Source organism: Esox lucius, chromosome 13 (assembly GCF_011004845.1).
Source record: "Esox lucius isolate fEsoLuc1 chromosome 13, fEsoLuc1.pri, whole genome shotgun sequence".
NCBI classification, from domain to species: Eukaryota; Metazoa; Chordata; class Actinopteri; order Esociformes; family Esocidae; genus Esox; species Esox lucius.
The window spans coordinates 13,692,124-13,707,302 of NC_047581.1; the positions used below are offsets into that span (position 1 = coordinate 13,692,124).

At 40.1% G+C, this 15,179-nt stretch overlaps 1 protein-coding gene across 1 annotated transcript; it reads left to right on the top strand.

The window, feature by feature from the left end:
* Positions 1–4,711: 4,711 nt before the first annotated feature.
* Positions 4,712–13,297, top strand: gstt1a (glutathione S-transferase theta 1a). The gene is made up of 5 exons (XM_010876248.2): positions 4,712–4,847; positions 5,612–5,699; positions 6,747–6,897; positions 8,783–8,959; positions 12,966–13,297. The coding sequence occupies exons 1-5, from the start codon at positions 4,736–4,738 to the stop codon at positions 13,164–13,166; spliced, it is 729 nt and encodes a 242-aa protein (XP_010874550.1). The 5' UTR covers positions 4,712–4,735; the 3' UTR covers positions 13,167–13,297.
* Positions 13,298–15,179: the final 1,882 nt, after the last annotated feature.

A 15,179-nucleotide genomic window follows, 5' to 3' on the forward strand; every position in this document is an offset into this window, starting at 1 on the left:
ACACGTAAGTAGCAGATACTTTATGTAATTCCTGATTACTTTAGGGGTACTCCAAGCAGTGCAAAATCTTTTGGGGGGGTACAGTAACTGAACAAGGTTGGGGGCCACTGGCCTAACAGTTTGCTTGACAAGGCTTCAAATCCTGCTCATGGATAAGACCAGGGGTCATGCAGGTTATATAATTCCCATGCGTCGTCATGCTCTAGCAACTCCTTGTGACGGCGTGGGTGCGTGAGCTTAAACATGGTAAAGGACCCGGAGAGTTTGTTACCTCTGGCTGGTAATGATTTGTTTATAGACCTCCTGGTTGATAAGAACGAGAATGTCACCGGATATGCTTTTGCAGGACAAGACACATACCTCAACATTGCATGTCCCGAGTCTGTGGGCCAATTGCAGGGCATTAATCACAAATGGAATATTACAACGTTAGGGAGAAAAACAGGAGGAGAATAATAATTATTTGAAACTATATTCTCCCCCATCGCCTGTGGTCAGAATATACACAAATACAGTGGGGAGAACAAGTATTTGATACACTGTAGATTTTGCAGGTTTTCCTACTTACAAAGCATGTAGAAGTCTGTCATTTTTATCATAGGTACTCTTCAACTGTGAGTGATGGAATCTAAAACAAAAATCCAGAAAATCACATTGTATGATTAAGTAATTAATTTGCATTTTATTGCATGACATAAGTATTTGGTACAGAAACCTTTGTTTGCAATTACAGAGATCATACATTTCCTGTAGTTCTTGACCAGGTTTGCACACACTGCAGCAGGGATTTTGGCCCACTCCTCCATACAGACCTTCTCCAGATCCTTCAGGTTTCGGGGCTGTTGCTGGGCAATATAGATTTTCAGCTCCCTCCAAAGATTTTCTATTGGGTTCAGGTCTGGAGACTGGCTAGGCCACTCCAGGACTTTGAGATACTTCTTACGGAGCCACTCCTTAGTTGCCCCGGCTGTGTGTTTCGGGTCGTTGTCATGCTGGAAGACCCAGCCACGACCCATCTTCAATGCTCTTACTGAGGGAAGGTGGTTGTTGGCCAAGATCTCGCAATACATGGCCCCATCCATCCTCCCCTCAATATAGTGCAGTCGTCCTGTCCCCTTTGCAGAAAAGCATCCCCAAAGAATGATGTTTCCACCTCCATGCTTCACGGTTGGGATGGTGTTCTTGAGGTTGTTTAGACCAAAAAGCTATATTTTTGTCTCATCAGACCACATGACCTTCTCCCATTCCTCCTCTGGATCATCCAGATGGTCATTGGCAAACTTCAGACGGGCCTGGACATGCGCTGGCTTGAGCAGGGGGACATTGCGTGCGCTGCAGGATTTTAATCCATGACGGCATAGTGTGTTACTAATGGTTTTCTATGAGACTGTGGTCTCAGCTCTCTTCAGGTCATTGACCAGGTCCTGCTGTGTAGTTCTGGGCTGATCTCTCACCTTCCTCATGATCATTGATGCCCCACGAGGTGAGATCTTGCATGGAGCCCCAGACCGAGGGAGATTGACCATCATCTTGAACTTCTTCTATTTTCTAATAATTGCGCCAACAGTTGTTGCCTTCTCACCAAGCTGCTTGCCTATTGTCCTGTAGCCCATCCCAGCCTTGTGCAGGTCTACAATTTTATCCCTGATCCTTACACAGCTCTCTGGTCTTTGCCATTGTGGAGAGGTTGGAGTCTGTTTGATTGAGTGTGTGGACAGGTGTCTTTCATACAGGTAACGAGTTCAAACAGGTGCAGTTAATACAGGTAATGAGTGGAGAACAGGAGGGCTTCTTAAAGAAAAACTAATAGGTCTGTGAGAGCTGGAATTTTTACTGGTTGGTAGGTGATCAAATACTTATGTAATGCAATAAAATGCAAATTAATTACAAAAAAATCATACAATGCTATTTACTGGATTTTTGTTTTCCATCACTCACAGTTGAAGTGTACCTATGATAAGAATTACAGACCTCTACATGCTTTGTAAGTAGGAAAACCTGCAAAATCGGCAGTGTATCAAATACTTGTTCTCCCCACTGTATGACATGTTACACAATTAGTGTATCTATTCTGACTAGTTAATTGTAGTGGCACACAGGTGATGGGGTTTGGTGTAGTAGCCTAAATCTCTAACTCTAGGACACACATGCCACCTGGTGACAGAGATTTAAGGTCCAGCTTGGCTGACTGCCAGGGCCCTTCCAGTCTTTCTCATACAAGGGTTTGCATTAAATATAATGATTTTTTCCATATGAATAAACATTCACCATTGTCTTTGTTTCTGAATGTCAACCCTTAGAACCGAAACATTGGTTTTAATGTAGGAGTGGTCTCCACCTGTAGGACTGGACCAGTAGCCAGACAATTAGAACATGGGGAAAAGCAGTAAGGTAGTGTCCCCTCTGCAATTAGACATTATTCACATAGAGGAATTATGGTAGATCCTATGTAAGTTTGTTTTTTAATAGTGTAATCTGTGTAAGATCTTCAATTGTACAAGTTTCTTAAGTGCTATTACGATGAAGTCAATTCTGATTTTATTTTACAGTATGTTTACAAAAATAGATTTTCAAGATACCTGATTAACTTTATGTAACAAATGCATCCCTTAACCAAGAAATATGTATAGAAAACCAAAATCCAGTTTGCCATTGGCACAGACACTTTTATCTTAGATGACAACAGATTTTTATGCTTGACTCAGTGGCATGCTCAACATTCTGGGTCACAAAGTATCACAACAGTTCATACAGTAAGTATAAGAATTTTCTCACTGGCATTTCAGTATGTAAATGTATTCATTGTTCAAGCACCTAGGAGAACATATTTTGGAGTGTCAAATCCAACCCTGAAGGATGGTTGTACACTCGTGGAAATGACAATCAGAAATGGTTCACACTTATTTGTATTTTACATTATTGTATTGTATTTACAGTGTTGTATTGGACTTTACAGTGTTGTATTGTTACTGTATTGTTGTGTTTATGTGTGGCATAGTTTGTAAGAACATGGCACTAGCAACACAATTAGGGTCACATAAGAACTTGTTTTTCACTCATGGTTTGGATAGAAATGTTTGCTACAAAAAAAATATAGTATTTCAGTACGTTATTGACCAATGTCATATTATTATTTAATTTTGTAATTTCCCTGTTTTTCTTTCCAATTGTGTGATATCCAATTTGTGATGTCACACTGCTCGCCCAACCATGAAGTGTAAGCCAAAATAACCTTTTTAGCAATTTTTTTATTTTTGACTCACCAAAGAAAATACCTATGTATATAAAAGAAAAAGTGCCTTTCAGAACTCTTCTCACAAGAATCCAGTGTTTTGCCCACACTCACGCTTGATTATTGTTTATAACAATGTTTTTATGAAGTAGCTATCAGCACTCACATCAGGTGGCTGGGCAAAAATGACACGTCAGGTGTCATGGTAGACTGAGGCAGAGAGGCCTAATGTAGTCACACTTTGTTGCATGTTGGAGTTCCACTTACTGAAATATAATTTGGAGGTAGGTCTGCCCTGAAGGCAGAAACAAATGTGATTGGTTGACTCAATGAAGAGGGTGGGACTTTTTCTTGTCCCTATTAAACCTTAACACTTACCATATCCCTAACCCTTATGTAACCTAGCCCCAACCCTTACAGTTTTACCGAGTGGTTTCAGAGCTGGAACTTAAGCTCCACTCTCTTCACTGATTCTTTTCTGCCTTAAATGCAGATCTGCCTCTAGAATAAATTTGAGTTAATTAAAACTCCCAACACCCACTTAACCATTTCACGTCACCCTGGAGAATGACTTCGAAGAAGAGCAATTCAGCACAGTTTGGAGAAAATGTTTAGGTTTTTAGGTTTCAAGTGCCAAACATTACTACAACAGAAGCATATTTAGGTCGATTTAAACTTGTCTGTATTATCAACATTCTTTATCATTCATTATCCCAGTTCTCAACTCATTAAAAGTTACTAATTAAGTGCTAATATTTTCTTACAATAGGAACATGTTCTTATATATTATGTATTATGGCTGGGTGAAGCTTTTTGAACACATAAATGAAATAAAGGCAGAATCTGTTTCTCATGTGGAAATCATTGATCTTTTTAGGTAATATTTACCGTGTGTTAATATTTGGGGATCAGCAAGCTTACAACAGTTAATCTTTAAGCTCCTGAGTTAAAATGTATTACATCCTTTGAACTAATATTGTTATATTTTTCAAGACTCAATGGATGGAAGATATAATTAATGCATAGGTCCAAAGTATAGCAACTCATGAATGCCTGTTTAAAGGCACTTCAAAGTAAACCAAAGCTTAGTAACTTAGCTAAATAAACAAGAAAATTGACTTATTCAACTCAAAGTGTAAAAGCTGCTCCATCGGTTGTGAACTTTTGGTTTTATAAATTTGTGAGAAGTGTCAGATTTTTCTTAGTGGAACTGCCCAACTTTAAGACATTTCACTCATTGCTTATAATGACTATAACAAAAGTCTTTAGGCAAAAACCGAATACTAAAATGATCAATGCACAGAACCGGTCTTGATAGTTTATCAGTATTTAGAAACTGTTGCAAAGTTCACCTTGGTGCAACCACAAGCCAATACATAAATTACTGTGGTAATGATTTATAATAAATTGACCATTATGGGAGGGGCCCCATACCAACATAAAGGATGGCAAGTTTAGGGAAGAAGTTCCCCACATAACACATGCCCATCTGCTTCCAGGAAAATGCCGTTGGAATTGTACCTTGATCTGCACTCTCAGCCATGTCGTTCTGTGTTTATTTTTGCAAAGAAAACAGGCATTCCATTTGATTTTAAGTTTGTCGATCTGTTTTCAGGTACTGCGAGATTTTAGGAATGTAATTCATTAAGATTTGATTGAGGAGTGCTTTTGGATGACTATTACAAAATAGTAAAAAATTATTTTAGGGGAAATGTTTATGTTAAAATATTTTTAGCTATATTGGTCAATGGCTATTGCAAATCAAGTTAGAAAGTTGCAGTTTATTACAATTATTATTACAGGTTTGATTTCTTGGGATTTCTTTGATTTCAACCAATTTGAACAGAGGTAATGTCAGTAAGAGTCCTAAAATATGAAAGAAGTAGGGTAAAGCTTTTTAGCATTTGTATATATTCGGTATAACAAAACAGCAACTGTAACAGTGGCAGTAGTGGAGGAAACCAGGCGCAGGCGAATATATTCGGTGTAGGGTTTTTAATGAAAATCAAACACGAGCATTCAAAAACAAACTTAAAGAAAACAATGGGGCTGAATCCTTAGACAGCAAACCAGAAACACTCACCAGTTACGGGTGACATACATACATACAGACAGTACCAACAATGATCGACAAATGTGGGGAGCAGAGGGGAAACATTTAAACACATACTAATGGGATGATAGGGACCTGGTGTGAATAGTTGAAGACACGAAGACAAGTCCGGGATGTGTTTGTGGAGTGATGGGAACTGGAGGTGTACGGGACGGTGGCACTGATCCTCAACGCACCGTGACAGCAACTATTTTCTCCTGAAAGACAATTTGGATACATCAGTGAAACATTTTTTGTGGATCAGTTGTGCAATTTTTGCTCCTCAGGCCAGCAGTATCGGGATGACTTTGGCAAGATCAGTGTGGTGAGAAAGGTTCCGGTCATGAGAGATGGAGACTTCATTCTTACTGAGAGGTAAAGAAGCCTACACGCTTTACAGTGAGATTGTTACATGGCAAATCTACTCAGGGCTGGTTTCAGACATAAAGTTCAAAGTTCAAAGGTTTATTTTGAAAACAAGTTATGCCAATGAAATGCTTGGTGTGGTTGCAACACGTGTGATTGCTTAGGGCCTCCAGCAACATGGTAGGCCCTGAATAACAACAAATGAAATGTTTCAATTCTCACAGCCCCCCATCAAAACATGGAACATTTCAGTAAATGTTTCTGTCTATCATTAAAAGTTCAGTAACATCCCCCAAACCACATGGTTCTGTGGTTGCCAGATAACTGTATTCTTTAAACATTCTGTGTTTTTTATCAGTGTTAATTGGATATTTGTTTTTTTTACCCATAGAGTTAAAGGACTGATGAAAGATCTGCTTGTATGGTGCGGCTAGCAAGTTAACTAACTGCTGACAAATATTTGGTTTTGAAATGCGCATCTCACTAAGTACTAGGTTCTTGATTTAGGAGCCCTGACTGCCTTGTGGAAATGGTAGTGAGCTCATGGTGGGGATGACTACTGCTCTATACTAATGTGTGGTGAGCTTATTCGTGCTGCTGTAGCAGCAATAACAGCCACCAGATAAGTTGCGTCCTACACATTAGTTGTGTGGGACTAACAAGTCTAGGCTACAGAGTTTGAGATTGGGACAAAATCCTGCTCAGCAAACCAACTCCTTCACCATTGTCTGGTATTGCAGAAAGGCAACAGAGAGGTTGATGACAACATCCTGACCAGCAAACATGACCATAAAATGTAGAATAGTAGCCCAACACTAGTGAGTAGACAGAAGCACTTGTCTCTGCAAAAAGTGGCCACAATGTTTTAAAGGAACTGTTGGAAAATGGCTTCATCAATATCAATGTTTTTAATGTGTTAATACACATTCATAATGTTTATGTTTACTTATAGCAATTCAGGGTTTTGCTGCCAGTGTTTACCTAGGACCAGCCCTGGCTGTAATTGAGTTTGTGAGGAGTTCTTCTAATGAATCATACATCTCCTCTTTTATTTAGTGTTGCAATCCTCCAGTATATGGCTGAAAAATTTGGTACCTTGGACCATTGGTACCCAGCAGACCTGCAGAAGCGAGCTCGAGTAAATGAGTATCTGTCATGGCAACATGCAGCTATGCGAGCCCATGGCTCAAAGGTGTTCTGGTTCAGGGTAAGATCTAGACATCCAAAATTTATTCTGAGTAGAATTTGAAATGCACTATTTTTGTGTTCATGGGTAATATTTAATTGGCAAAAAAGTGGAATAAAATGTAAATAAAAACAGAATGCAATGATGTGCAAATCATTTAAACCCTATATTCTATAGAAAAGAGTACAAAGACAACATATCAAATGTTGAAACTGAGAAATGTTATTGTTTGTTGAAAAAGTATATGAAAAATGAACTCACACTCAATACTCAAACTCATGATGATAAACAGGAAAAAATCCAAGGAGGCTGAGATGTAGCAAATTATAATTTAATCCATGCTGAAAACTGAACAAAAAAGTACCAGGTGCGCAAAAAATATATTTATACAAAACAAATGTTTCGGCTTCATGCCTTCATCAGTGCTGTACATTAATGATAGACACACACTTTAAAGGAACATGGTTGATTGGCTCAACAGTTGAAAGCAATTAAGTACTATATTATCAACATGTGTAACCACAAGGCTGCCTTCGGCAACAAAGTATTGCGAAGTAAACATCAGAAGACATTGAGCACATAGTATACAGTATCTCCCAAAATTGAGTACACCCCTCACATGTTTGTAAATATTTGAGTGTATCTTTTCATGTGACAACACTGAAGAAATGACACTTTACTACAATGTAAAGTAGTGAGTGTACAGCTTGTATAACAGTGTACATTTGCTGTCCCCTCAAAATAACTCAACACACAGCCATTAAATGTCTAAACCGCTGGCAACAAAAGTGCAAAGTACACCCCTAAGTGAAAATGTCCAAATGGGCTCAAAGTATCAATATTTTGTGTGGCCACCATTATTTTCCAGCACTGTCTTAACCCTCTTAGGCATGGAGTTCACCAGAGCTTCACAGGTTGCCACTGGAGTCCTCTTCCACTCCTCCATGATGACATCACAGAGCTGGTAGATGTTAGAGACCTTGCGCTCCTCCACCTTCCATTTGAGGATGCCCCACAGATGCTCAATAGGGTTTAGGTCTGGAGACATGCTTGGTCAGTCCATCACCTTTACCCTCAGCTTCTTTAGCAAGGCAGTGGTCGTCTTGGAGGTGTGTTTGGGGTTGTTGTCATGTTGGAATACTGCCCTGCGGCCCAGTCTCCGAAGGGAGGGGATCATGCTCTGCTTCAGTATGTCACAGTACATGTTGGCATTCATGGTTCCCTCAATGAACTGTAGCTCCCCAGTTCCGACAGCACTAACGCAGCCCCAGACCATGACAATCCCACCACCATGCTTGACTGTAGGCAACACACGTCTATAAGTCTATTTCCCAAAGACAACCTCTGGATATGATGCTGAGCACATGCACTCAACTTCTTTGGTTGACTATGGCGAGGCCTGTTCTGAGTGGAACCTGTCCTGTTAAACCGCTGTATGGTCTTGGCCACCGTGCTGCAGCTCAGTTTCAGGGTCTTGGCAAACTTCTTCTTTATGTAGGCCATCTTTATGTAGAGAAACGATTCTTTTTTTCAGATCCTCAGAGAGTTCTTGGCCATGAGGTGCCATGTTGAACTTCCAGTGACCAGTATGAGGGAGTGTGAGGGCAATAACACCAAATTTAACACACCTGCTCCCCAAATGTTGTTATCATGATTATTCAGGTATTGCCTAGCACTGTATAACACTGTTGCATGACTAAACATAAAGATATTGTTTGAAAAGAAACTTAATTACATAATTTTTGAAATCTGACGAGATGTAAAGAGACTTTACAACTTCAACTTTGTTTTACTCCTAAAAATATTTTTGTTAATTGCCAACAGACATTTTAAAACTAGTTTTTTTTTTCTCATCTTAAAAAAGTATTGGTATGAACGGATTAATAAAATATGATCATCTTCTCAGGCAATGGTTCCCATCTTAAGTGGTTCAGAAGTACCCAAGGAGAAAATGAACTCAGCAATGGAGGACCTGACGCTGTCTCTAAAGGTGTTTCATGAGAAGTTCCTGGAGGATAAACCCTTCATCATCGGGGAGAAGATCTCACTAGCAGACCTGGTGGCCATAGTAGAGATCATGCAGGTACTCCAATTAAATGTGTTAAGAATTAAAGTGTAGGTTAAAGTTAGACTGATTTTATTCTATTGGGCAAGAGATGTGCATGAAATCAGATTCAAGGGCTTCTATTTTTAAGAGATTCTGTTGTTTAAGGCATTAGATTGTATAAGGCATTATATTGTGTAAGTGATTCTATTATGTAAGATAGATGTTATTGTTGTGTAAGAGATTATATTACAGTTGTGCTCAAAAGTTTGCATACCCTTGGAGAATTGGCAATATACACTCAACTAAAGAATTATTAGGAACACCTGTTCAATTTCTCCTTAATGCAATTATCTAATCAACCAATCACATGGCAGTTGCTTCAATGCATTTAGGGGTGTGGTCCTGGTCAAGACAATCTCCTGAACTCCAAACTGAATGTCAGAATGGGAAAGAAAGGTGATTTAAGCTATTTTGAGCGTGGCATGGTTGTTGGTGCCAGACAGGCCGGTCTGAGTATTTCACAATCTGCTCAGTTCCTGGAATTTTCACGCAGAGACGCAGAGACGGTAGAGTCAGAATTTGGCGTAAACAGAATGAGAACATGGATCCATCATGCCTTGTTACCACTGTGCAGGCTGGTGGTGGTGGTGTAATGGTGTGGGGGATGTTTTCTTGGCACACTTTAGGCCCCTTAGTGCCAATTGGGCATTGTTTAAATGCCACGGCCTACCTGAGCATTGTTTCTGACCATGTCCATCCCTTTATGACCACCATGTACACATCCTCTGATGGCTACTTCCAGCAGGATAAGGCACCATGTCACAAAGCTCGAATCATTTCAAATTGGTTTCTTGAACATGACAATGAGATCACTGTACTGAAATGGCCCCCACAGTCACCAGATCTCAACCCAATAGAGCATCTTTGGGATGTGGTGGAACGGGAGCTTCATGCCCTGGATGTGGATCCCACAAATCTCCATCAACTGCAAGATGCTATCCTATCAATATGGGCCAACATTTCTAAAGAATGCTTTCAGCACCTTGTTGAATCAATGCCACGTAGAATTAAGGCAGTTCTGAAGGCGAAAGCGGGTCAAACACAGTATTAATATTGTGTTCCTAATAATCCTTTAGGTGAGTGTATGTACCATTTGTAAAGAAAACATGAATGCGCTGGCAAAACACATCTTTTATTTCTTATGGGATTCACATTCAACTGTAGGTCATAACAGAAAGGCAAACTCATAAAACAAAACATGGCGACAAAGAAAAAGATGAACTGACCCCTGTTCAAAAGTCTGCATATCCTTAGTTTTTAATACTGTGTATTGCCTCCATTTGGCATCAATGACAGCGTGCAGTCTTTTGTAATAGTTGTCTATGAGGCCCTGAATTCTTGCAGGTGGTATAACAGCCCATTCGTCTTGGCAAAATGCCTCCTGGTCATGCAAAGTCTTTGGTTGTCTTGCATGAACCGCACGTTTGAGATCTTCCCAGAGTGGCTTGATGATCATAAAACAAAACATGGCAACAAAGAAAAATTCTGTCAGGAGACAGTGATGGCCACTCCAGAACCTTCACCTTTTTCTGCTGTAACCACTGGAGGGTCAACTTTGGCCTTGTGCTTAGGGTCATTGTCGTGCTGGAAAGTCCAAGAACATCCCATGCACGGCTTTTGTGCAGAAGAATACAAATTCTCTGCCAGAATTTTCTGATAACATGCTGCATTCACCTTGCCATCAATTTTAACAAGATTCCCTGTGCCTTTAGAGGTCACACTCCCCCAAAACATCAGTGAGCCACCGCCATGCTTCACAGTAGGGATGGTATTCTGTTCATTATAGGCCTTGTTAACCCCTCTCCAAACATAGCGCTTTCTTGGTCTACCTGACCTTGGCTTGGTATCAAGAGATCCCAGAAACTTCCAATTCTTAATAAGTGATTGAACAGTACTGACTGGCATTTGCAAGGCTTTGGATATCTTTTTACAGTGGGGCAAAAAATTATTTAGTTAGCCACCAATTGTGCAAGTTCTCCCACTTAAAAAGTTGAGAGAGGCCTGTAATTTTCATCATAGGTACACTTCAACTATGAGAGACAAAATGAGATCACATTGTAGGACTTTTAATGAATTTATTGGTAAATTATGGTGGAAAATAAGTATTTGGTCAATAACAAAAGTTCATCTCAATACTTTGTTACATACCCTTTGTTGGCAATGACAGAGGTCAAACGTTTTCTGTAAGGTTTTTACACACTGTTGCTGGTATTTTGGTCCATTCCTCCATGCAGATCTCCTCTAGAGCAGTGATGTTTTGGGACTGTCGCTGGGCAACATGGACTTTCAACTCCCTCCAAAGATTTTCTATGGGGTGGAGATCTGTTGACTGGCTAGGCCACTCCAGGACCTTGAAATGCTTCTTACGAAGCCACTCCTTCGTTGCCCGGGCGGTGTGTTTGGGATCATTGTCATGCTGAAAGACCCAGCCACGTTTCATCTTCAATGATCTTGATGATGGAAGGAGGTTTTCACTCAAAATCTCACAATACATGGCCCCATTCATTCTTTCTTTTACACGGATCAGTCGTCCTGGTCCCTTTGCAGAAAAACAGCCCCAAAGCATGATGTTTCCACCCCCATCCTTTTCAGTAGGTATGGTGTTCTTTGGATGCAACTCAGTTTTTTTTTCATCTGACCATATGACATCCTCCCAATCCTCTTCTGGACTATCCAAATGCTCTCTAGCAAACCGCGGACAGGCATAGACAGGCCTGGACAGTGTTACTGATGGTAGCCTTTGTTACTTTGGTCCCAGCTCTCTGCAGGTCATTCACTAAGTCCCCCCATGTGGTTCTGGGATTTTTGCTCACTGTTCTTGTGATAATTTTGACCCCACGGGGTGAGATCTTGTGTGGAGCCCCGGATCAAGGGAGATTATCAGTGATCTTGTATGTCTTCCATTTTCTTATAATTGTTCCCACAGTTGATTTCTTCACACCAAGCTGCTTACCTATTGCAGATTCAGTCTTCCCAGAGTGGTGCAGGTCTACAATTTTGTTTCTGGTGTCCTTTGACAGCTCTTTGGTCTTGGCCATAGTGGAGTTTGAAGTGTGACTATTTGAGGTTGTGGACAGGTGTCTTTTATACTGATAACAAGTTCAAACAGGTGCCATTAATACAGGTAACGAGTGGAGGACAGAGGAGCCTCTTAAAGAAGAAGTTACAGGTCTGTGGGAGCCTACAATGTGATTTTCTCGATTTTTTTTCTCATTTTGTCTCTCATAGTTGAAGAGTACCTATGATGAAAATTACAGGCCTCTCTCATCGTTTTAAATGGGAGAACTTGCACAATTGGTGGCTGACTAAATACTTTTTTGCCCCACTGTACACCCTTTTTCATTTTTATAAGGTTCCATTACCTGTTTCTTACGCAGGTCTTTTGACAGTTCTTTTCTACTCCCCATGGCTCAGTATCTAGCCTTCTCAGTGCATCCACGTGAGAGCTAACAAACTAATTTACTATTTATACACAGAAACTAATTGCAATTTAAAAAGCCACAGGTGTGGTAAATTCCACTTTAATTGCCATTTTCACCTGTGTGTGTCTCCTTGTGTGTCTGTAACAAGGCCAAACATTCAAGGGTATGTAAACTTTTGATCAGAACCATTTGGGTGATTTATGTTATCATTATGATATAAAAAGGAGCCCAAAAACAATGTGATAATAAATGGCTTCATTTGATCACTATTCTTAAATAAAAGACACTTTTTTTTGCATGATCCATCATATTATTAAAATCAATGCCAACATTACTTCCAGGGTATTAAAACTTATGAGCACAACTGTACATCAGAAATTCCATTGTGTAAGGATTAGATTTTATTGTGTAAGGGGTTTGATTCTGTAAGGGATTTGATTGTGAAATTATTCTATTGTGTTAATGATTCAATTGTTTTAAGTATCCCTCCCAGGTTGTAAATTTGTGGTGTACTTCTCCTGAAATGGTTTTATTATATCCTGTGTCTGCATGTTTTTCAGCTGGTTGGCACTGGTCTGGATGTCTTTGAGAACAGACCCAGTCTCAGTGCCTGGAGAGACAGAGTAAAGAACGAGATTGGTGGGGCTCTGTTTGATGAAGCTCACAAGGCCATCATGCATGTGGACAGCCTGCCCCAAACCTTTGAGAAAAATGGCATGCTGGAATTTATCAAACCCAAATTTCTGAAGAAGTTCAACTAACTACTGATGAGAATATACTGTAATTCTACACCAAGTAGCATAAATGTCAATATTTGTATTATTGATTCCTTAACAGTAATTAGTGAAAACTAGTGAACTACACATGTGTACCTTACACAGGATGTCTTTAAATAAAAAAATAAAAAATAAATAATATACTTGATTATTTTCTTAGTTACAGATGTCTTTAGGACTGCAACTAGAACACTTTGGAACTCTGAACACCTTGAAAGGCCATGCTGGTGTGTCTTCCACATTAAAATGTGTGTAATTGTCCTGCCTATTTAATCAGAGATGAGTATAGGACTGAAATTGGGATTTGGGAAGGGGGGTAGTCCTACATTCAACTTTCCAGTTGTATCTAACATTTTCAACCGCTGGTCAGTGGAAGTACAGTAGCTCAGTTCCCATTAGGTCTCATTTCAACCATACATGGAGGAGCTCAGTTCCTGACGCCTCAAGCCAAATTTAACCCCTGGATATGAGGTTTAAATACTACTATCCATCAAGTATTGCTAACCAAATGTATTGAGCTTGAGCAATTTCAACAAAAAACATGGCTATATGCTGCCTAAATTGTTGTGTAAAAAAAAGTTGATATAACTTTATTCAAATAGTTTCCCAGCTGTAATTGCTTTAATGAGGTGTGGTGCTTCTAACTAGTTTTCACTCTAGGCTAAAGACACACCTTAAACTGTGCATAGTTATCATCAATGAGAGTCAATGTGTGACCTTGAACTGGAAAGGTAGTAAAACCTAAACATAAAAACAAGAGAAGTACCAAATAATATTGTCATCTGCACCGGCATTAACGAGTGAACCACACTGTTCTAATGCATTTAAACTTGAGCATACAGTAGGAAGATGCCCATTTTCTCCACTGTGGCTTGTGCTTGACGAATCTGATGATTGGGTACCGCAGAATAGAACGCGATGTTTCTCCCTCTGATTCTTATTGGTGATGGTCAAGAGAACTCCTGATGCTATGCAAAAGAAGTAGTAACCCAAAAGAAGTGATGAGATGAAAGCCATACATTGCATACAGACAGTACAGATAGCACAGAAAGATGGTGGTGAGAACAACTATGTATACGGCTAGCAGGGCCACCATGAGCTTGCAGACCAGCAGGTATGTAGGCGTCAGCACTCTGAACATTGGTCTTATTCTTTGTCATCTCCCATGTTTGTCTGTAGAGATGGACTACCACCCCGATGTATGAGGGCAGCATCACCATCACGGGGAACTGAGTTTATAAAAGATGAGCACTAACATGTAAAGGTTTGAGTTGATAATAGCGGGTAACATCAGCATATTAGTCCCGCATTTGGCTTCCTCTCTCCACTCGTAATGAAGGGAGAATAAGGGGGAAAACAGCGGGCATTCAGGAAAGTCACCACAAAGGCCACGTTGTCGATGGTTGAATATATGTCTTGATCTTACCTAACAGCGGAGAGTTGTAGTGAAACTCCTTGAAGCAGTGGAAGACACTCAGCTGGGTCAGTGGCCAGAAGCTCACACAGCCGCGTATCACCAATGCATATTGAATGACACAGAAAAACCCAGGCCCACAGCTCCAGCACAGCAGCGTGTTCCGCATGCCGAGGTGGAGAGGTGCATGAAGATCTTGTGAGATAGAAGTGACGATCAGCCCTCCCCCTGCTGGACCATGGTTTTGATCAAGTTGAAGGTGTTCAAAAAGCACTCCAACAGCAACCAGCACAGCCATGCTAAACATCCGTACCTCAGGCTGTCCAAAAGTTAAAACAAGAAAATGATTTTGCACAATTACTCTTTGTTCTGAAGCAATGATATCCACATATCTTACAGAGAAAAGGATTCCTATGAAAATCTATCTGTAAGTCATGACTCCCTAAGATAACGTAAATGAGGGCCAAAGCGGATTGATAAGGCATGGCAGTTTCACAGCTGAATTTGAAAACACAAATCAGTCACATTGATGAAATGTACATGGACATGGTCATTACAATTGTGCTTCTGTGAAAAGCACACAT